General features: G+C 46.0%; 1 protein-coding gene across 1 annotated transcript in view; it reads right to left on the reverse strand.

Moving 5' to 3' along the window:
• Positions 1-23,085, reverse strand: part of TSNARE1 (t-SNARE domain containing 1) — a 262,831-nt gene that overhangs the window by 141,428 nt on the left and 98,318 nt on the right. The window contains exons 3-4 of the mRNA XM_051971168.1: positions 20,452-20,529; positions 19,423-19,492 (exon numbers count right to left, since the gene is read on the reverse strand). Of these exons, the coding sequence (XP_051827128.1) occupies positions 19,423-19,492; positions 20,452-20,529 (148 nt within the window). The remainder of the gene's footprint in view (positions 1-19,422; positions 19,493-20,451; positions 20,530-23,085) is intronic.

The following is a 23,085-nucleotide window of genomic DNA, read 5'->3' on the forward strand; positions in this document are numbered from 1 at the left end:
GTTCCAGCAGCTGCCACAGGCTTGGTCGTCTTTGAGCAGATGAGTCCCAGTTCTCTAGATCCAGCTCCATCTCTCTCCGGAGACCCAGATCTACATGATTTAGCATTTCTGCTAGGAATGTTTCCCTTAACATTCTGTGAAACCCAACACATTCCAAATAAAATTCATTCTCTCCAGCCCTCACTGCTAAGCCCTCCCTTCTTCCTAGCTTGCCCACGTCCACTGATGGCGCCCCGTCCTTCCAGGAGCCCAGACTTGAATCGCACTCCCAACTCACATTCTCTCTCCCCAACCAACTTCCATCAGAGCTTACTGCTTCTGCCTTCATGTTATCTACCTCATCCATCCCCGTCTCTACACTCATGTGGCCGCTGCCCACCCTGTTCCATTCAGAGCCACATCACCACTATGGTTTATTTTAATGCCTTCCTGATTGTTCTTCCTACTTTCAGTCCCTCTTGTCTCTAATCTCTCTATTCCATAAATCTGTCAAGGTGACATTCCGAGCTTGACATGTCACCCCTTCCTGCTCCAGAAGCTTCAGTGGCTCCCTATTACCTCTAGGATCAAATATACACTCTTCTTTTGGACATTTAAAGCCCCTATTTCCCGGCTTATTACTAACTAGTGCCTTTCACAAACTTCTAAGTCCCTGCCAAACTGGCCAACCTGCTATCGTTGGTCCCTCCTGGCATTCCGTCTCCATCTTGATGCCTTTACCCAGGCTGTTCTTCAGGCTTAGCAGGAATCCCCTCCTCACTTCTGCCTCTGAGAATCCCTGGCTCCCACATAAAGCAGATTTCCCCCAGTTGCTGGTTCCTGCCCTCCCCTCGTATACTGAATGCACTGATGTTTGCATATCTATTTTCCCTGCAGAGTATAAGCTCCCTGAGGGCTGGAATGGTTTCATTTTGGTTTGGGGATCCCCATCACTAGCACAGGGCCTGGTACATAACGGCTGCTCAAATATTTGTTGTTGACTGATTACTGAGTCTCTTTGATGGCCGCCTATGTTGGCTCTGAGTGAGGCTGAGGTGCTCAGTGTCAGCCTCGCTCTTCCAGAGCCACCACTGTGGCAGGACAGAGTCCAAGGCTGGAGAGGATGACCTTGGGGTTTCGGACATCCCACCACGCTCCCTATGCCCACAGCACCGGCTTCACTGGCCTTCAAGGCCGTGGGAACAAACTGTTCTCACCCTCGAGTTCTACTAGGGGAAGTCACCCCCTCACCCATCACAGGGTTTGAGACCCCCTCGGTTATCCTCCCCTAGTGTAGCCCATCTGCCGAACGGTTTACCGGAGTGTGGCCGCTGTGCGTGCAGCAGCTTCTTGAGCCCTAGAGTTTGGTGGATCAGATAGACACCAAGGGGGAAAGCATCCCTGTAAGGGGCTCGGCAGCCTTCACCCCAGAGGGACTAGTCCTCCCTGAATAAACCCCACAGACTGGGCTAAGGCAGAAATCTGTCAGAAATCCTAGGCTTGGGGCATGTTAGAGGAGCAGCTGCTCAAAGGGAAAGTTTCACAAAACACCAGAATTGGAGGAGATCATCTAGATCACTCTTATCATTTTACAGATGGGGAAACTAAGACTAGAGAGGGGAAATCCCTTGCTCAAGGCCATGAAGTTTAATGAAAGGGATGAGACTTCAACCTGAGTCTATCTAGAAGGCTCCTGTAGCATGACACTTTCCAGGACGCCATGAAAGCTGTAATCCTGGAATCTCAGACGAGCATGGGGCCTTGCTCGCCAAGAACCTCATCCTTGCCTAAGAATCCTCATCCAGCCGTTACCTGAAGACTCTAAGGAGAGGAGAGCCAGTGCCTCCAGGAGGCATTCCAGAGAGCTCCAAAGGCTGGGGTTTCCCTGTGGTTACTGTGACAGCCGGGACCCAAACCTCACCTTCCCCTGCACCCACTACCCTATTCAAACCAGTGTTCCCAGGGCAGTGCTCAGGGACCACCGTGCGCCTGTAAGAGAGGGAGGCGGCATCTCGGGCCGGCCCCAGTGCCACTGATGCTACTGGACTTTGTCAGAGCCCAGCCCAGGCGATTAGGTTTTAATGCTACCGGTGGAAAGTCTTTCTAAACAGGAATGATAAATCAGTGATTGCGAGTTTCTATTCTTTTCTATTGCTTTTCCAGCGTCTAAAGTCAATCTGGCAGCGAGTGGCCTTTGCGGTCACCTGCCGGTTCAATCGAGGAGGATTTTCTCCAGGCTTCAGATAGCTCTGTTCTCCCGCCTCCTCTGAGCTCTGGGAGAGAAAAGCTTTGCCATGAATATTTCTGAAGCGGCGCCTCCATTCCCTTAACGGGCTAAGCCCTTCAAAGAGACGCTGTCCATGGGCGACGGGAATAGCTTGGATTAACCTGATCCAACTAACATGCCTTGATCCCCACACGCACCCAATGCTGACACACAAATCCAGGCTGGCTCGTGCACAGACAGGGCCCTCCATTTCCCAGACCCCTCCTCTGAAATCACGAGGCCAGAAAGGCCCAAAGAGGTCGCCCAACGAGCAGGAGCCCCGCTCAGCGGTCAGGCAAACATTCGAGGCTGTGCGCCCGGAGCTCGTCATCCTCTCTGGTCAGCAGGGTTCGGCCTATCGGGGCTCGGGCTGTGGCCAAGGTCGTGGCCCAACAGACTTAGAGGTCATCGAGCTCACCATTTTACAGTTAAGGAACCGAGATGGAGAATTTATCCAAGGTCTTTTAGGTATGAAGTGACCCAGGTTCAGGCTCTGCAGAACTTAAATCTACAGTTTTCCCCCATTATACCATTATTCAGGGTGAAGACTCAATCTAGGCCCAAAGATAGGGCTACTTCTGCAGGAAAGGTCTGGGACCAGTGACCGGGCTCAGGCTGAGATCAGCAACGGACTCAGTCTGGGATCAGAACCAGAGTTCAGGCTGGGACCAGGATCAGGCTTCCTCCAGGCCAGAGAGAGGGCTCAGAATGCAACCAGGGTCAGTGCTCAGTCTGGGGAAGGGTCAGGGCTCAGTCTGGGGAGAAGGCCAGGGTTCGGTCAGGGGAGAAGGCCAGGGTTTGGTCAGGGGAGAAGGCCAGGGTTTGGTCAGGGGAGAAGGCCAGGGTTTGGTCAGGGGAGAAGGCCAGGGTTTGGTCTGGGGCCGGGAACAATTCTCTGTTTGGGGTGAGGATTCAGACTTGGTCCGGGGCAAGGGTTCAGTCACATGGCAAGACCAAGGGCTCAATCCGGAGCTAAATGTGTGACCAAAATTAAGGTTAAGTGACCGACTGAATAGGAGCAGTCTGTGATCAAGGAACCAGAGACTTATTAACCTGTGGCCAGGGTTAGATCTTGTTCTGAAACTGCAGTTAGAGGCTGGTCCCGGCTTTGTTCTTATGACTGCTTTCTGCATAAAGAGAATTACCTCAGACAGCACAGAACAGAAAACTGTACTTCTTGTCGTGTGTGTGTGTGTGTGTGTGTGTGTGTGTGTGTGTGTGTGAGAGAGAGAGAGAGAGACGGGAGAAGGGGGAAGGGAAGGGAGCAGATAATGCCTCTGGGAGCCCTTTGACAAGGGACCTGGGAATCTCTGGGCTCCCTCTCAGGCCCCCCTCACTTGCTGTGTGACCTTGGACAGGCCACTTCCCTTCCTGGGACTCTCCAATGGCCGCAGAGTATTCAAGGCCACAGAAAATGCTGCATCGCTGCAGAATGACAAGCGCGGCATCCCGGGGAGCCCCGCTCGCCGCAGAGCAGCCAGAGAAGAGCACTCGCAGCTACAGTTACTCATCCCGAGAGGCCGATTAAGTATCTTCCCTCATCAGTCCATTTTGTTCCAACTTAGCAGATTTCTGGCCTCCCCACAGACTCCCAGAGAGCTGCGAGAATCAGACCAGCCCCAACAGCCGCCGGCCCTCTGCTGCAGCACCGCGCTGGGAGGGAGATCCTGGGCTGGGGTCGGAGGGGGCGGCCCCCGCGCTCCTGCTTACCTGGCGTGACCTTGGGCAAGGCACTGGGTCCCTGGGTGCCGACTCTGCTCTTGCTGGGGCTGAGACTGCGGTGTCCCTGCCCCGGGGCTAGTCGTCAGTACAGTGACAGGGCGGAGGGGAAGGCCTTTGGGAAAGGGGTGATGCGGCCTGCTGCAGAGAGACCCTGGTCTGAAGGGCCTCAGAGCGCTCCAGGCCCAAAGGAGAGTCAGTCCCCATTCCAAACGAATACATTCAACAAGAATTTGTGAGTTCCCACTAAGGCTAGTGCTTCCACTGGGTGCTAGAGTTTAAAAAACAAAAAACCCTGCCCGGAGGGAGTTTACCCTCTGCCAAGAGAGATTCCACATACACACATACAAATAAATAAAAATATAAACAAAATCATACCAAGTCATTTCAGGAAAACGAGAACAGCCCAAGCTGAGAGGTCCGTTAAGACCTGATTTACACAGGAGTTGGGTGCCAGTTGTGCCCTGAAGGAAACGGGGATTCCGAGGCAGCCACGAGGAGGGGAGCACCCAGTTGGGAGCAGCTGTTTTGTACAAAGGGCTCGTAGGCCTGCTAGGCCTGGTTCCCCAGAGTGGAGAGTGAAGGAGGGGGAGCAGTAAGGAGCACGACTGGGAAGTAGGAGGCGGCCCTGGTGTCGACAGCTTTGAGCGCCAGGCTCAGGGGGTGCGCTTTCTCTCAGAGGCGATGGGGAGCCAACAAAGAGTGACACGGTCAGACTGGTGTTCTGGGAATACCCGCTTTGGCAGCTGGCAGAGGAAAGAGATGGAGAGAGGAGATCTTAACGGCTCAGGCAAAAGGGGACCAGGGGCTGAATGGCATCGGATGGAAGCCCTTTAATTCCGGGTCCCCCATTTCTCCACGTGGAGGTTAGGCTGACAGACCCAGACTTGAGAATGGTTGTAGAGATACCAAATGACTGGATGGGGCACTGAGGGAAAGAGCGTCATCAACGATGACTCCGAAGCTTTGAACCTCAGTGACTGGGACGATGAAGACATTAGCGACAAGAATGGAGAAGTCTGGAAAAGCGGAGCCACATGTGAGAAGACAGCCAATGAGTCCTGCTTTGGGATTGTTGAACAGGGGATGCCTACAGGATATTCTTACGGGAAGCATGGACTCCAAGAGAGAAGATGGGACACAGGCGACAGCAAAACTTAAATTAGATGCTATAAAAACTCTGGGTCTTCTACCACAAAGGCAAAAACAATCCAAGGATAATTTCATGGTGATATTTAGAGTAAAAGTAACGTTAACAATAATAGCAACTCGTACAACACTTTCAGGATCACAAAGCACTGCACACAGCAGCCCTGTGAGTTTTTAGATTAGTAGCTGGGAAATCCCAAGAATGAGTCTTGTTCCTGCTATAAACCTTCTATGTAATCGCAGGCAAGTCTTACAGAGCCACTCTATGGAAAGGATTTCTCATTTATTAAATGAATGGGCAGGTAGGCGGCACAGTGGGTAAAGTACCAGGCCTGAATCAGAAAGACTGATGTTCCTGAGTTCAAACCTGGCCTCAGACACTTACTAGCTGTGTGAGCCCAGGCAAGTCACTTATTAAGCCTGTCTACCTCAGTTTCCTCATCTGTGAAATGAGCTGGAAAAGGAAATGGGAAACTACGTCAACATCTTTGCCAAGAAAACTCTAACTAGGAGCGTGATGAGTTGGACAGGAGTGAACAAAAGTAGAAGGATTTTTCTATGTCTTGGTCGCTTCAAAATGACAAGGTGAGATGATGTTCAGATCAACCACACAATTAACAAAAATTCATTAATCCCCACCACAGTAAGTCCCATATACTGTGTTAGAAAACAGGGTCACAAATATAAAAAGTCCATCTCTGCCCTCAAAGACGTCCTCTTGCATTCTAAGAGGGGAAACAGCAGGTAACAGAAAAGTAAATCCAAAATCTACGCCAAGTGATTTCTGGTAGCTGAAGGAGGCACTGTTTACCAGAAAGAACCAAGGCGGGCTTCCTATAAGAGGTAACCTTTGGGCAGCACCTGGCAGAAGTTAGGGATTCTATGAGGTAGGCATGTGGAATAGCCTGAGCAAAGGATGGAGGTAGGAGATTGTTGTAAACGGGGGAGAGGGAGAAGCAGCTAGAAGGACAGTTTTGCTGAACAGTGAATACATGAAAGAGAATGAGTAATGTTTAAATGCCCAGCTAGGTAGGCTGGTGCCAAATTGTGCAGAGAGAGGATTATGCATTTTATCCTTCCTACAGCCACAGGAATTAGAAAGGACTGCACAAAAGCCCCATAGAAGAACCTACATTGCATAATGGCTCCCTAAAAATGAATGTGGCCCAGTTACCTCTCTATCTGAAGGTTACTGGCCCTGCCTGGGTGCAGGATGCCAGATGACACAAGGAGTAGAGGAGACACTGGGGGCATGGCTGCACGGGAGATAGAAGATCCCAATTCAAAACTGGCCAAAGAGAAGCAGGAAGGGACTTGAGAGCACAGAATATCAGTGCCCACAGAGGCATTAGAGCACAAAACATAAACCATCAGAGCTAGAAGGGGCTTTAGAACCCAGAACAAGAAAGCTACAAGGGATGTCAGAAGACGTAACAGAAAGAGGGCCTTGGAATATAGAATATGAGAGCAAAAGGGACTGTTAGGACTCACAACATAAAACAGCAGAACTCACAGGGGCCAGAGGAGGCAGAATGTTAGGGCCAGATGGAGACTATAACCCACAGGAGGTAAACTCCCGGACTCTCCTTCCCTCTCTTCCTCCCAGTCCTCCTATGCTCCCCTCCCCTAACCATACTCCCTCCAGAAGAGGCCAGAATGGTGGACTTGCTTCTGCAGCCCTCCTTCTTAATTCCCTCTTCCTTTTAATTGTTTCATCAGCATGATTATAGGCCTCTTAATAAAACATTTTCTTTCTAAAGAGAAACAGCTTCATTAGAAGCCATGGTGCTGACGGCAGCAGAAAAAGCTGGGGCCATAGCTCTGGGCTCCCTCTTACTTGAGCAGCACCCATCCCTCAAAGCGGAGAGGCAGTGATGGGAAGGAACAAGCCCATTCTTTTGGGGATGTGGCAGAAAAAACTTGGACACTGCGTCCGGAGCCGGGGTGTGAATTCTAGCTTAGCCACTAACTGGCTTTGTGATCATGGCAAATTACTAAATATCTGTGAACCTCGGGAACCCCATTTTGTAGAGTGCAAATAATCATATGTGCACTAACTACCTCAGGACAGCTGTAAGACATCCCAGAGACATCTCCAGCTCGATATGCCTAAAACGGAGCTCATTTATTCCCCAAATCCTCTCCCCTTCCAAAGGTCACCATTTCAAGAAGACTACCAGCTTTCCAGGGGTCCATATTTGTGACTAGAGCATGATCTTCAAGGTCTTACTCTCCCAAATCTTGCCATTTCTACCCCTACATCTCTCTTATCAGACCTTTTCTCTTGATTCACACAACTATCTACCACCTTAATCCACTCCTTGCCTAAATTACTACAACAGCCTCCAAGGTAACATGATGGATAGATCATTGGGCCTGGAATCAGGAAGTCCTGAGTTCAAATCCAACTCCAGATGCTCAGTTGCTGTGACCCTAGGCAGGTCATTTAACCTCTGCCTCAGTTTCCTCAGCTATAAAATAGAGATAATAGTAGCACTGTACCACCCAGAGGGATGAATAAATGAGACAAAATTTGTAAAGTATTTAGCACAGTGCCTGGCATATAGGAGGCACTTACTAAGTATTTTTTCCCTTCCTTCCTTCTCCAATCCATCCTATGCACTGCTTCCAAAGTAGTTCCCCTTAAGTACATATCTGACTAGGTCACCACCCCTATTCAATTAACTCCACAGAGTCCCTCTTGCCTCAAGGATAAAAAAAAAAAAAAAGACTTGGGATAAAAGATGATGGCAAAAGGGACAGAGATAAAGTGGTCAGACATGTAAGAAGAAAACCAGTGAAAACAAAGAGTAGTTTTAAGTGAGACATAGGGAGAAATAGCAGCATAGGAGTTATGACCAGGGAAAGGAATTATTTTTGTAGCATTTGTGCCTATTTAGCTTTTAAAGTGCTCCAGTCTATCTTTTCAACCTCACTGGGCATTATTACCTCCCAAGCCCCTCTAATACCCACAGCAATCCAACCAAACAGGCCTTTTTTCTGTTTTCCTATTTCCATCCTTTCTCACTGGCTCTCTCCCATACCTGGGATGGCCCCTGTCCTCCTCCCTGTCCTGGGATGGCAAGGAACCTTGCAGAATCCTTTTCTTCCTTCAAGTCACTTCTCAAGCCCCCCAGAAAGCCTTATTCTAATCCTCCCCCACCACTACTAGTGCTCTCCTTCCCAAACTACCTCACACTTAACAATTTGTATATATTCATTTGCTGTCTTCCCATCAGAAAGTATGTAAGGTGCCCCTGAGTAAGGTTTATTTCATTCACTCTATCTTTTGTCATGAGTGATTAAAACTATGTGTGGTGTACAGTAAGTGTTTAATAAGTGTCTACTTCTCAATATAAATCTGAGTTGTCATTATTACTGTCACCATCATTCCTACTTTTCTCCTCTTCCTATTCATTCCTTTCATTTAATTGCTATACATTTACTATGAGTATAAAATTTGTAGGCTATATTTGGGGAAAAAGAGCTGATTAAAGTATAGCTCCTGTCCTGAGGAATTTAATGTCTACCTGGGAAGAAAGAACACCCACAAAAAAATTAAAAACGAAATATGGGTTCATCAAGGGGAGGCAAGAAACTGAATGGAACTGGAACTGTGCCACAGGAAACATTCCTGAAAGAATGGGGTAAATGAGCTGAAGAATAATAAATGAAAGGGAGCATGAAATCTATGCTTAAAAACCTGAAAGACCTATCACAGGGTAGAAGAAGGCCTGTCCTGATTGGTCCAAGAGGCTCGCTGAGAGAAGGAGTCATTCTTCTCAGACTGGCAGACTCTTGAGAGCCGGGACTATATCTCCCTCTTGGACCAGGGTCCCTCGAAAATTAGCCCTGTCTGGATGGTGCATCAGGAAGAGAATGGGACCCTGAGAGGTGTTGCAATAGAGTATAAAGGGCTTGGAGTCTGGAAAACCTACATCCAAATATGGCCTCAGACAATTATCAGTTGTGTGACCCTAGACAATCATTTAGCCTATCTGCCTCAATTTCTATATCTGTAAAGCAGGGACAATATTGGTACCTTCTTCCCGGGTGGACGTGTAAAGTGCTTAGCTCAGTGACTGGAACATAGTAAGCACTATACAAATGTTAGCTATTATTATTATTAATTATATTCATATTATTTGAACACAGAAAGACCCAAGTTCAAAGCCTGCCTCAGACATTTACAAGTACCATGACTTGGAGCAAGTTACTTAACCTAAAATGAGCATCTCCCTTCCAGGTCATTCCGAGAATCAAATATCAAATGACAATCTAGGCAAAGTGTTTTGCAAACCCGAAAGCACTATATAACTGTTTGCTAGTATTAGTGATATATCTTCATCTGTATGTCTATGTTTCCTAGTCCACATACTTCATATGCAAATCTCTTCTCCGTCCCTTTTCATAGATGCTAGTATGAAGTTCACAAGTTTTTCTAATAATCCCACCCACTTCCCCAAGTACTTAAGAGATTTTAATGTACAAATTGTTATCACCTTAATGACCGTGGCCTCTCAATTCATCAAACTCCTGAGCTTCCAAAACATGTGTGCACTCCACCTAAGCTACCCTCAGGGAGGGTCATACCCTGGACTTCACCATCTCCCAAACTTGTGCTGCCTCCAGCCAGCCAGCCATCAATTATTCTTATGTATGTGCTTTCAGTGACCATGTGTTAAGCTATAATGTTACTATGTTGGGGAAAGCTTTAATATGGTGGATAGAGAGCTAACCTCAAAACTAGAAATACCTGGGTTCACTTCTGACTCAATCTTGCTGTGTGAACTGGAGCAACTGTTCAAGACTTTAAATTATAAAATTTATATGGCATAATTTGTAGGGGTAGGACTTTCATTCCCTTTCACCAACTTCAGGAGTTCCATATGCCGCTGAAATCACCGGATCCCTACCCTACTGCCACATGTCAGGCTCATCTAGGTATAGGGGCTACCAAGGTAATTCCCCTCCTAGGCCATAAACTTCTCTGCTGCTATTTCTTCTTCTGTCTCACTTTTCTCAAATCTATTCTTCATCTTCACTGGTTCTCCTCCTATGTGTCTGACCACTTTATCTCTGTCTCAATTGCCATATCATCAGTCATCTCACTCCCTGTAAGAGTAAAGATTCCTCAAATCTTTTTTATAGGCTTTCCCCAAGGTGATGACATCTGCTCTAGCGAATTCAATTATCATTTTTATGAAGATGACTCTCAAATTTCCACCTTCAGACCTCATCCTTCTCTGCTCTAGTCTTTCATTGCCAGTTATCTGGTGAACAACTTTATCAGGATGCCCCATGGACACAGTACATTCAACAAGCCAAAAATGACTTCTCTCTCACCTCCTCTGCTCCCCAAACCATCCTTCTTAGGACAGTCTGCATGGAAGGCACCATCACCCTTCCAGACCACTAGGTTTGACACCTTGGTGCATTCTGACTCTTGTCTTGCCATCTTCCTCTATTTTCAGTTGCCTGGTCTTGCCAGATAACCTTTCTCACATCCCTATTTAGGTCCTCCTTCACTTCTTGGCTGGACTAGTGCAATGATCTCTTCACTTGTTAGCCTGCTTCCAGTCCCTCCCCATTGACTGTCTATACCCACTGTCTACAGAACAGCAAAAATCATCTTCCTAAGATACAGATAGAGTCATACCACATCCTAAATTGAAGTCTCCTCTAGACATGTAAAGTGCTCCCTCAACCATTTTTCAAGACTTAGTCACTACCACTCCCCTTCATGTACTCTATGTTCTTTTTTTTAATTAAAGCTTTTTATTTTCAAAACATATGCATGAATAGTTTTTCAATATTAACCCTTGCAAAACCTTGTATTCCAAATTTTCTTCCTTCCTCCCACCCCCTTCCCTAGATGACAAGTAATCCAATGTATGTTAAATATGTAAAAAATATGTTAAATCCAATATATGTATAAACATTTATGCAATTATGGATGCACTCTGTATTCTTGACAAACTGCCCTGAAAAAATGGTTCCCCACCAACTCAAACTTTGATTCCTATTTCTTGTCATTAAACATAGAATAGACTACCTTCTATATCAGGGAAATGAGCACTTCTTCACCTTTAGCCCTCAGAATACTTTCTTCCAGATTCAGCTCAGGTGTCATCTCCTACTGTACATTGCTTTATGCCCTTCAATTGTGAATGTTCACTCATTCCTCAAAATACCATACATATATATAAAAGAAAATACAAGGTAATCTATCTGACATCTCCACATACTTACATGTGCCCAGAGTAGAATGTAAGTTTCTTGAAAATAGGGACCAACTTTTGTTTTTTATTTATGTATGCTCACAGTCTTGAAGAGAATCTTGCAGACTCTCATAATCACAGTAAGTCAAAAACCATATATTAAGCACCTATTTATTATGTGCCAGGTATTAACTGTGTGATGGGGATATTAAAAAAAAAAAAAAAAAAAAAAAAAAAACAGTTCCCTACCTCAAAGAGCTCCCAATCTACTGAAGCATACAACATGAAAGAAGCTGTAAGGAACCTGGGATTCAGGGGACTGAACCTATATAATAACAATGAACAGAAGTTGCAGAAAGGCCCGTTTCCTTAGTGTTGGGAAGCACACTTCTACAATTACTGCTGTGTAAAAGTGAATTATTTTGTAGTGAGAAATGGTGATTCTCATGTAGCATTTGTATTTCTAATGTCCCTTTTAGTTGTTTATAAACCCATAAACTAGGACCTTCAGCCTGGAGCAGAGTAGGCAAGAGGAGGACATGCTTATGGTCCTGGAGTATCTAAAAGACTGTCACATTACGGCAGGAGAAAATGGGTTCTGTGTAGCCCCAGACTACAAGGCAGGACTGGGAGGAAAGCAGGAGGTACAAGGAGGCAGATCCACACGTTTGCCCCTTTCCTATCACACACACATAGGGCTGGGAGAGTCTTTTGAGACCTGTTTCTTCCTCCTTCTGAAGTAAGTGGGACTTGAGCTTGACTTGGGAATGAGCTGAGAGGCAGAGAAGAGAAAGCCCACCACCAGAACTGGGGATGGTATGAAAAAAGGTTTGAAGATAGGAAAGTATGGGACAATTTCTACCCACTTAGTTCTAGTTCTGATTCCGTCTTCTGGAGCCAAGCAGAACTTGGTTGATTTCTTTTTCCTATGGGTCTTTCAAATATCTGAACCAATCAGGCTTCCCTCCCAAGTCATCTCTTCTCCAAGTCATTTCTTGGTTCCTACAACTAAGCTTCACATGACATAGATTGAAGTCTCATCATCACCACACTTTTAATGTCCTTTCTTTCCTAAAATGTGGTACTTACAACTGAGCCCAATCCACCCAGAGCTATGCTCCGACCATGGTAAAGTATTCTGGTCTCTCCCTTCCCTGGCCTAGGACATAATGCACCTATTAAAAACAGTCTAAGATCACAGCTTTTATAGTTGACATATCACTCTCTTGACCCCTAATGAGCTTGTGTAATTCACTAAAAAACTTACGTCTTCTTTAAGCAAACAATTATTTAGCCAAATTTTCCCTTTTTGCTGGAGTAGTTAATTTTTTTTGAGGCAAAGCAAAGGTCTGGACATTTCACATAATTAGATGGAGCCCCTTGCTCTAATCTAGACCATCAAGATCTGTTTAGGTTTCTAATTGGACTTTGAGTATCACCCAACACTTAACAAGCAGTATAGCATTAGATAAATCCTTTTTCTTTTCAGAATTTGTAAAAGGAGGGCAATAACCCCTATCCTGCCTCACTCACAAGGTTGTTGAGATCATTTAAAGGAATCTATCGGACTCTTTTTGCCACCAACCAGAAAGCTCCCTAGAGATTTAGCTATTTCTAATTTGTTTCCACTTTATCTTCCTTCTTCCTCACTGATGGTCCCTTCCAATTTCCTTGATACCAAGTCTGACTTTCATGTTGTTTTTTAATGTGTTTTCAGTAATATCTGACTCTTTGTGATTCCATTTAGGGTTTCTTTGGCAACGATACTAGAGTGGTTTGTCATTTCCTCCTCCACCTCATTGTATAGATAAGGAAATGGAAGCAAACAGGAGTAAGTGACTTATCCAGGATCACATATTTAAGGCCAGTTTTAACACAGATTTTCCTAACTAGATAGGCCCAGTGCTTTATCCACTGAGCTATCCACTGAGCTGCTCAAACCCAACTTCAAAACATTATCCTGAGGAATCCACACCTTTCACCAGATTACCAAAAGTATCTCTCCCTTTATCTCTATTCATTTCTCTCAATCTCTCTGTCTCTGTCTCCATTTCTCCCTTAATCTCTCTCTGTGTCATATTTTTCTTTCATATCCTTCTCTCTTTCCTATCCCTCTCTCTTCCATATCCCTCTTTCTCTCTCAAATCTTTCTCTCTGTCTCTCTTTCATCTCTTTTTGATATCTCTTTCTTTCATTTCCCTCTCTTTTTTTATCTCTCTAATATTTCTTTCTTTCTTCCTCTCTTTCCTCTTCCTCTCTCTCTCTTTCCCTCCTTCCCTCTCTCCCTCCCTCCCTCTGTCTTTGTCTCTGTCTTTTCTCAGCTTTTGTCTTCTTTCTCTACAGACATGTATACATAGATATACCTACATCAAGAACTTTTGGTCTAGTGGACTTAACTTCAAGTATATAAGATGATAATGATGATGATGATGATGATGGTAGTACTTACATAAAGTTCTGAATGTGCTTTACATGTTATTTCACTTAATCCTCACAAACAATCCCTTGAGGTAGATGCTATTGTTATCCACATTTTACAGATAAGGAAACTGAGGTAAACAGAAGTGAAATGTGCAGATTCAGGTTTTCCTCACTTCAAGTCCAATTCTAGCTGCTGCACCATCCTTAAGTTCTAGGGTACCTTATGGATGTTACATTTTTAATTCAAGACTAAACATTTCTTAGCATCTATAACTTATAGAAATTCTGATGATGATGGAGACAGAAAAAGAGAAAAAAGGGAAAGGAATAAGAGAAGAATGGGAAAAGAAAGAGGGAAGATGAGAATCAGCTCCAGCTTATAAATGTCCTTCTAAAATGTGGTGCCCACAGCTGAAGAGAATGCTCCAGATGGATCCCTTCTGGACTTTACTAGGCACTGTGGGAGATATAGTTTAGTTAGTTCAATTGATTTCATGAAGAGGTCATTTTGTTCCAATAAACAGAAGGGCCCAGGGTCAAAGCCTCCAAGAAGACCTCCCCAAGGCTAGGTGCCTCCAGGGAAAGCAGTCTCTGAGTCATTTCTGGAGAATCTGTAACAATAGCAACAACCATAGCAATAGCTGGCATTACAAGTATATTCTAAGGATTGCAAAGTGCTTTGCATACATTATCTTCTTTGAAAAAAGATACACACTATGGCCCAGCCAAGAAATCTGCCTATATGATGATGGGCCACCTGTGATTGGCCAGATGGACTCTACTTATATGTGAGGAACCACATCGGTCTATTCAAAATCATCAGGATTCTTAATTCTAACTTGAGTGAAGCTAAATAAACAAGCATCAGCTCATGTGGGAAATAGTCCAGCTTCCTCCTCTGCTCAAAAGAGTTCCCCAAACTGAAATGCTTCCAGAGGGCTTTCTAATAGGTTCCATTCATTTGTTCTTCTTGACTCAGGACATAGACTACATTATATTTACTTGTAGTAGCCAGGATGCTCCTCATAACATTAAAAGATCTTCAAAAAGCCCCCGAAAGTGTGAGGTGGCCCCTTGCAAAGGGTTCCAGGAGAACACAGGAAAAAGGCAAGGCAAGGAGAGACAGAAGTCTATCCTTGTTAATGGATATCCATGTTAATGAAATCACAGCGCCATTAACATAGCCAGAGCAGATAATATTCTCACTGTTCTCTGCCCTGGTCAAACTCCATCTAGAGACTATGTTTTTAGCCCTAGGAAAAACCACGAGTTAAGACTTAAGGGGGATGAGGAGAACTCTCTGACAATTATATCTGTGCCACAATTGTGTGGGCTCTTCCTGGAGGGTGGGAACTTCCCCATCACTGGAGGTATTTATGGAGCCTACAGGGGTTTCCTAAATTGGGCCGGAGATTGTAGTGGATGACTTATCAGGCTTCTTAGAACTCAGAGAAGCCAGAATTCTACCACTGGCCTTTCACTGGTTCTTCGCCCTCCCTCCAGGCTTCCCAACTCATATAGAGATTTGTAGCCTAATAAGGATTCAGTCAAACACTGAGGAAGGGACCAAAAAGGGCCCCAGACGGTCCCCTCCCTCTTCGCTCATCATCATTGGCAGAATAGTAGGGGAAAGTGCAGAAGTATGTTACACACGAGTCACAACCTCCCAGTCATATACTATCAAGAAGACGGGGATGCTATTTACTGGAGACCTACGGCAACCTCGGGCCCAAGAAAAACCCTCCTGGAAAAATCTCCAGGGAGCGCAGGAGACAACCTAACAGTGACGGATAGCTGTTGTTACAAGCAATTTCCTGGCCCCTCTCATCCTCTCTCTCCCTTCAGGGCCCCCAGCCCAATCGTCAGCCTCCACAGCTGACAAATGATCTTCATGTATCCATGACAGCAGAACAGGGGCCAGAGACATTTTCATTACAGGCAACAAAGTTGCCCAAATGCTAAAACTTTTTTTCTACCGAAGAGTTCTCGGGGGGTTCTCTACACTTTATCATGGCTGAAGCAGTCGGGTTTTGTTTTTCATTTCACCCTCAGTCCTGGCCACGCTGCTATCCTGTGCGTGTGTATATGCGTCTGTGTGTATAAGCAATATATGCATGCTTGTATTTCTACAGCGTGCATGTGTGTGTTTGGTTCTGCATGTAAATGAGGCCTTTCATGAATGTATTGGAGCATGTTTCTGTACATATAATACATGTGTCTACATCGATGGGTTCATGTTTACATATGACAGTGCAGTATAACTATAAAAGATGGAATCAGAGGCTTTAGATTTTAATCTTAGTTGTGGCCTTCAAATCTCAGCCTGGCCCCTTCCTAGCTATGTGACCTTGGACGAGGTCCTGTAATACTCTGAGCTTCAATTCATTCATCTATACAATGGGGAAATAAAATTTCCTCAACCTACCTCTCAGTCTGTTGTAAGCATTGGGCTTTATGAACTTGAAAGTGCTTCAGAGATGAAAAACGGTACTACGCATGCAGGTATGTGTGTAAATGTGTGAAGGAAGGGAGGGAGAGAGAAAAGGAAAAAAGGAGGGGGGAGGGGGAGAGAGAGAAAAAGAAGGAGGGAGTAAGGCAGGAAAGGGAAGGAAGGAGGGAGAGAGGGGGAGAGAGAGAGAAAGAAGGAGGGAGTAAGGCAGGAAAGGGAAGGAAGGAGGGAGAGAGGGGGAGAGAGAGAGAAAGAAGGAGGGAGTAAGGCAGGAAAGGGAAGGAAGGAGGGAGGGAGGGAAAGAAGGAGGGAAAGAAGGAGAGAGTGAGGGAAAGAAAGAAGAGGGAGTAAGGCAGGAAAGGGAAGGAGGAGGGAGGGAGGAAAAGAAGGAAGGAGTGAGGGAAAGAAAGAAGGAGGGAAGGAGGAAAGGGAAGGAAGAAGGAGAGAGGGAAAGAAGGAGGGAGTAAGGAGGAAAGGAAGGAAGGAGGGAGGGAGGGAAGGAGGGAGTGAGGGAGGAAAGGAAGGAAGAAGGGAGGGAGGGAAAGGAAGGATGGAGGGAGGAAGGGAAAGAAAGGAGGGAGGGAGGGAGAGAAAGAAGGAGGGAATAAGGGAGAAAAGAGAAGGAAGGAGAGAGGGAGGGAAAGGAAGGAAGAAGGGAGGAGAAGGAGGAAAGAAAAAAGGAGGGAGGAAGGGAGGGAGAGAGAGTGGGAAAGAGAGAGTAAGGGAGGGAGGGAAAAAAGGAGAGAGTGAGGGAAGGAGGGAAAGAAGGAAGGAAGAAGAGAGGAAGGGAAAGGAAGAAAGGAAGGAAGGAAGGAAGGAAGGAAGGAAGGAAGGAAGGAAGGAAGGAAGGAATTCATGCAAAACACTAAAGGGGATATGGTTTAGGCAAGAAATGTCTCCTGCAAAAAAAGCATAGAGAAAACTCAGATAAATTAAGAAAAACCCTTAAAGATCTCTCCCATTTCTTTCCTTTACAGATAAGGATACTGAGGTTCTAAGAGGAAAAACAACATGTACAAATTGACACACAGCAAGGAATTAGCATCATTGGCATTAGAAATTGTCTGCAATCTCCAGCCAATAAAGCACTTTGAAATCAACCTAATGAAAGAATAAGCTTAGAAACTTCTTAGTGACTCCCCAGGAAATGCTAACCAGATTTCATGCTCTGAGACACTGCCCAGCCAAAGTCTGGGATAGCCGAGTCCCAGGTTATAGAAGCACATAGATATATACATATACCTATGAATGATATACATATATATGATATCCAAATATATGTTTATGCATAAGATGCATAGTGAAGAAAGCTTATCATGCAGAAATCTGGTTTCAGCTTCTCTCCCTTTCTCTCTTTCCCTCTCTCTCTCTCTCTCTTTCACACACACACACACACACACACACACACACACACACACACACACAGCAGAGTAACAATAATTCCAACAAGTGCCTTAATGATATTTTTTTTTTCAAAAGAAGGAGTCCCAGCCAGGGTAAATTCTATTCTTGATCCGACTGTCACCAAGGAAGAGCTGATTGCTGGGATGGCCACGATGGGAACTTCAGAGGGAAGTGACCACTTCATCTAAGAATCTGATTGGGGAGAGGAAAGGAAGGAACAGGCTGACAAACATTCTAGCTTTTTACAAGAACAGAATTCAAAGGTTTCACAGAAGGGTTAGAGAAGGTCAGAAAGACCAAGATTCTATAGAGCAACTTAGCCCAGAAGATATGAGAAATTCCCTAAAATTAAGTTCTAAAAGTACAAAGAGATACAATTCTGATCATCAGGAAAAGAGGAAGTTGTTCAGAAAGATGGATGTGGATACTCAAGAGAACTGGCTGAACAACTTAGATAGTAAGAGCTCTATTTGGACTGAATAGAATATTGATTACCAATCATGGAGAGAAGGAAAGCTGCTCAACTCTCTTATTTTGTTCCTGAAAGTATGGGTAAAGATGAGAATCATATAGGTAATGGGGTGCTGGCAGAAGCCCCTATCCTCCCATCCCTCTCCAACTGTAAGCTTCCCCCCCACCCTCCCACTCAAGGCAAATACTCTTCCTTTGCCAAGGAGAATAGACAAGGAAAGACAGGATTAAGAGAGAGACAGTACACATGATAAGTAAGGAGATAACATGAGACTACATAACTTTCCCGAAGGGGTTAAAATCACCCGGTCCAGGTGAGTTACTACTGATGAAACTAGAAGAAATAGGAGATTTTATTGCTGAGCCACTGAAAGACAAAGAACCATAACCCTGGAGAGGGAACGTTGTGCTATGATGCAGGCTAGAATGACATACAATTAAATGTATCAAAACTTAATAAAGCAAATTCAATGGCTAGATTCAAAGAGTAGTCACTAAGGGTTCAAGGTCAGCTTGGAAGTCTCCAGCAAGTCCTGGAGTCCCCCATGAGTCCGTCTGGTCCTGTGATAGTTAATATTTTTATATAGGATTTAGAAAAAAGGCATAGATGGCATGCTAATCAAATTCTCAGATAACACAAAGCTGGTAGAGAGGAGGAGCTAAATTAATTCCATTTTCTTTAACACCTATTTATTGAGTGCTTGCTATATGCCAGGTATTATGCGGAGAACTGAAGGATAGCTAATCAAAAAGATCATGACAGGCCAGAATATTGTGCTGAAACTAATAACAAAATGAATAGTGATAAAAGTGAAGTCTTACATCTCCTGTAACTCTTGCAGAGGCAGTAAGTCCAAAGGTGTAACACTATACATGAGGACATATTTGTTGATGTACTGATTGGCTAATGTTTTTCTATTACTCTTCTTTTTCTTTAAGAAAAATCTGTTATACAGGATGGTTTTCTTGGAGACAAAGAGACAAAGAGGGAGAAGTCTACGTGGCTTACAAATAAAATATGTCAATAAAATCTATTTCTAAAGTAGAGTTTTACATTTAGATTCAAATAATCAATTTCTCAAATAGGACTTTATGTGGGATAGGTCGGGGTGAGGTAGGGGGACGGCTATGTAGCAATTTGTGCGGGGAAACAATATAAATGCCCCCACATGCAAGTGCCCCAGGGCCCCCCCGTGTTTGAGTAAGGGCTGTGTGGTAGTGCATACGCTGTGTTTATGGGGCAGAGAAATGGGCCCAGGTACCAATATGCATGTGGGCATTGGGCAACAGGTGCTTTGTTCTCACGATCCAGGGCGACCCATCCCAAGCGAGGGGGCACTTACAGGCCGTTGCGCAGCTCCAGGGTGTCACCGGCAGTCCCCAGAGAGCGGAGGTTCTGCTCCAAAGACATCACTGCCAGGGCGAGAGTGGGAGATGTGAGCAGGAGGGAGGACTACAGCGTGGGACATCTATCGCTCAGCTCAGTGACTCAGTGAGTCCGCTGGAAAGGGGGACTGCAACACGCTAAAGCTCCAAGAACCTAACCCACCCGGGGCCTAAAGGGAGCTCTCTCCTACAGCTCTTCCGGATGAAGGAAGCTGAGGACGCGTGTTAGGGATGGGAGGTCAGACACAGGATTTAGGCGCTGAGCCTCTGGGATCCTACAGGTTCCTCCCTGCTATAGTCCCTATTTTAGAAAGTGAACCGTGGGGCTGTATCACCCCTGAATGTTTATTGTCCAGTTCTCCTGTCCCTCTCTGTTCACGTGGCAAGAACTAAGAGTCTAATTACCACGGAATCATGGAGAAAACAGCTGTCAGTGTTTTATATTTACATTTATATCTTTATATTTTAGTTCCCTGACTCTCATGATCGCTATTCTTGGGGAAACACAAAGAAAAGGGAGTTGCCCTAGAATCCCACCTTCCTCTGCACAGGCAGGAACCACCTCGGCCCCGATTCCCGCCCAGGCCCTTGCCAAAAGCTCTAGGGCACAAAGAAACGAGGTTTTGTCCTCTCTTTGTCCTGCGTGTCGGGGACCTGCCTGCCCACGCCCGGCCTTCCCTTCCCCTGCTCCGTGATGCTGCCCCGATGGCACCGAGGCATCTCCTGCACTGTGGCCGGGCCCTCTGCCCGCTGCGTTCGGCTCTGACTCCTGCTCCCTCTCCCTGACTCTCCATCTCGGCCCCAGGCCAGCGACTCTGCTCCGGGTCCAAGTTGAGTCTGAGCCACAGGACCTTTCCCGCCCCCAGCAGAGGGTCTCGCCCATCCCAGGCAGCCAGGCTTGCCTGAAGGGGAGCAGGTGCGCCGGGCAGATTAAACCATTCAAAGGCTCCAGGGGACAAGACCAGACACCTGGGCTTTCTACGCACCATTGGAGTTGATTCGAAAGACATTTGCTGATGTCTCCTGGAACAGCTCCTGGAGGTTCGTGGGATCGATCTGGGTGGCTGAAATGAGAGGAACCGTAGCACAAAACATGGTTAGTGACTCCAACACCATGACTGCGCCGGCCAAGCCCTGGGGAGCCTTACAAAGCCCTAGATTTGGCAACATCACCCAGAGAGGTCTGTCCTGCACCCAGGGAATGGGCTGCGCCACAGGCCACGGCCTCCACTAGCCATAGTAGGAGAGACAGCGGAGGAGACACAGCCCCTGCCCTCAGAGAGCCCCTGGCTAAGGGGAAATGCAGCCCTTGTCCCTCCCTCAGAGAGCCCCCGGCTAAGGGGAAATGCAGCCCCTGCCCCTGCCCTCAGAGAGCCCCCGGCTAAGGGGAAATACAGCCCCTGCCCCTCCCTCAGAGAGCCCCTGGCTAAGGGGAAATGCAGCCCCTGCCTCAAAGAGCCCCTGGCTAAGGGGAAATGCAGCCCCTGCCCTCAGAGAGCCCCTAGCTAAGGGGAAATGCAGCCCCTGCCCTCAAAGAGCTCCTGGGCTGTGTAAAGATACAGTCTCTCTCAGTAGGAGGCCCTTCACCTAAGGGAAGAAAGGGCCCTGGTCAATAGAAAGCCCTATGATTTAGAAAGAAACAAGGTTTTGGGCCCCTCAGGAAGCCCTTGAGCTGAGGAAGGACATTGTTCCAGGAGTCCTTGTTCTGAGAGAGAAAAAAACAGCTTTGGGTCTCAGGAGGCCCAGTCTGAGAGCCTGGGGACAAGATGCACACTCCTCCAAGGAAGCTCTGGGGCAGTGTCTCCCTGCACCCAACAAGCAGAAGGGTCAAAGAGGCTGTGGTTTGGGGGTGATTTCTATTACAGAGCAAACTCGTACAACAATCCGGTGGAAAATGCTGGAGGTCAGCAGTTCCTGTGGCTTCTTCACCCTGGTTAGCTTTGGAATCACTTTCAAACACAACATATAATCTTCCCTCAAGGAATAACAAACACCTCTCTTCCATTAACTTGGCATTTTAAGCAGGCATCGGTACAGCTGCCTCTCCCCCTGCTCTGTTCCCTCACCCTCCGTCTCCTTTCTTATCCCTGCTTCCCTTTTCTCCTCTGCACGCCCTTTCTCTTTCCCCTCTGCCCCTTTTTCTCCATCCCCCCTTTTCTTCTGCCCCTCCTCCACAGCTTTCTCTCCTCCCCCTCAACCAAGCCCTCTCCTCACTTCAATCCCTGCTCTCCTCCCACATCCTTTTCCTCTTCATCTCCTCACACACTTAGTGAAGGGCAGACAAGGGAAGGACATAACAGCTGTCTGCAGATATAAGGAGGGCTGGCACAGGGAACAGGGATTAAGCTTATTCTGTTTGGTCACTTTATACCTTAACTTAGAGGGAAAAAAGCTCCTATTAATTCAGACTGTTTAAAAGTAGGAAGGCTGGTCTACACCCAGAGAGAGGACTATAAGAACTGAGCCTGGATCACAACACAGCATTTTCACTCTTTTTGTTGTTGCTTGGCTTTTCTTTCTCATTTTTTTCCTTTTTGAACTGATTTTTCTTGTGCAGCAAGGATAATTATATAAATGTTTACATATATTGCATTTAACATGTTTAACATATTACTTGCCATCTAGGGGAAGGAGTGAGGGGAAGCAGGAGAAAATATGGAACCCCTATGCAAGGGTCAATGTTGAAAAATTATCTGTGCATGTTTTGAAAATAAAAAGCTTTAATAAAAAAATTAAAATCTTGAAGATATGCTATGGCAGAGTTTCTTCTTATACAAGTTGAATTCAGTGGGTATTAAGATCACTTCTTTTTTATTATTATTGTTGGAATTCCAATTTATTACAAGCCTGGTCTTTGGCAAGCCCTTTCTCTCCTGAATGACAATTTTAAGATCACTTCTAATACTGAAATTCTATAATCCTGTGATTTTTTTTTTCTCTTCATGTTGCCCTCCTGTCTCCATAGGGCAAAGACTCCCCTATGTTGTGGAAGAAAAAAAATCAGACTGCCATCTATCCCAAGAGCTAACTCGCTCCCAGTAGGCACTGTACGATGCAGGTATTAAGAGCTATGTAGTAACACATCTACCGGAGGCGGGGCGGGGGGAGGGGGGGGAGGAGGGAGGAGGGGGAGGAAGGAGAAATAGGGAGGATGACAGGCTTGGGGGCGGGGTGGAAGGATGACATTGCTCTCTAGAAGAGGGAGGTTGGTCCCTGCTACTCACCCATGCTACAGGATCTCTTCTCCCCCACCCAGAGTGGATTTGGACTCAGGATCCCTAGGTCAGAATCCTGGTTTTCTATGCACTGTCTGTGTGAGACTAGGCGATTCCCTAACCCTTCCTGGACCTCAGTTTCTCTCTCTATAAACAAATGAAAAACTTGGAAAGAGGATAGCTCGGGTCCCTTCCAGGTCCAGATCCTGTGACTCTATAAATGACCCATCATACTTGGGAGGATGGGGGTGGAGAGGTTGGAAAAGAGCCCTCGGTCTGGATCTATAGAACCTCTGCTGCTGCAAGACCATAAAGGGCAGCACAGAGTCCTGGAAAGAGAGTAACAGAAATAACAAGAGCTCCCATTTCTGTGATGCTTAATAAAAGGCTTTCCTCCCCCATGAC

This window comes from Antechinus flavipes, chromosome 1 (genome assembly GCF_016432865.1).
Source record: "Antechinus flavipes isolate AdamAnt ecotype Samford, QLD, Australia chromosome 1, AdamAnt_v2, whole genome shotgun sequence".
Classification (NCBI taxonomy): domain Eukaryota; kingdom Metazoa; phylum Chordata; class Mammalia; order Dasyuromorphia; family Dasyuridae; genus Antechinus; species Antechinus flavipes.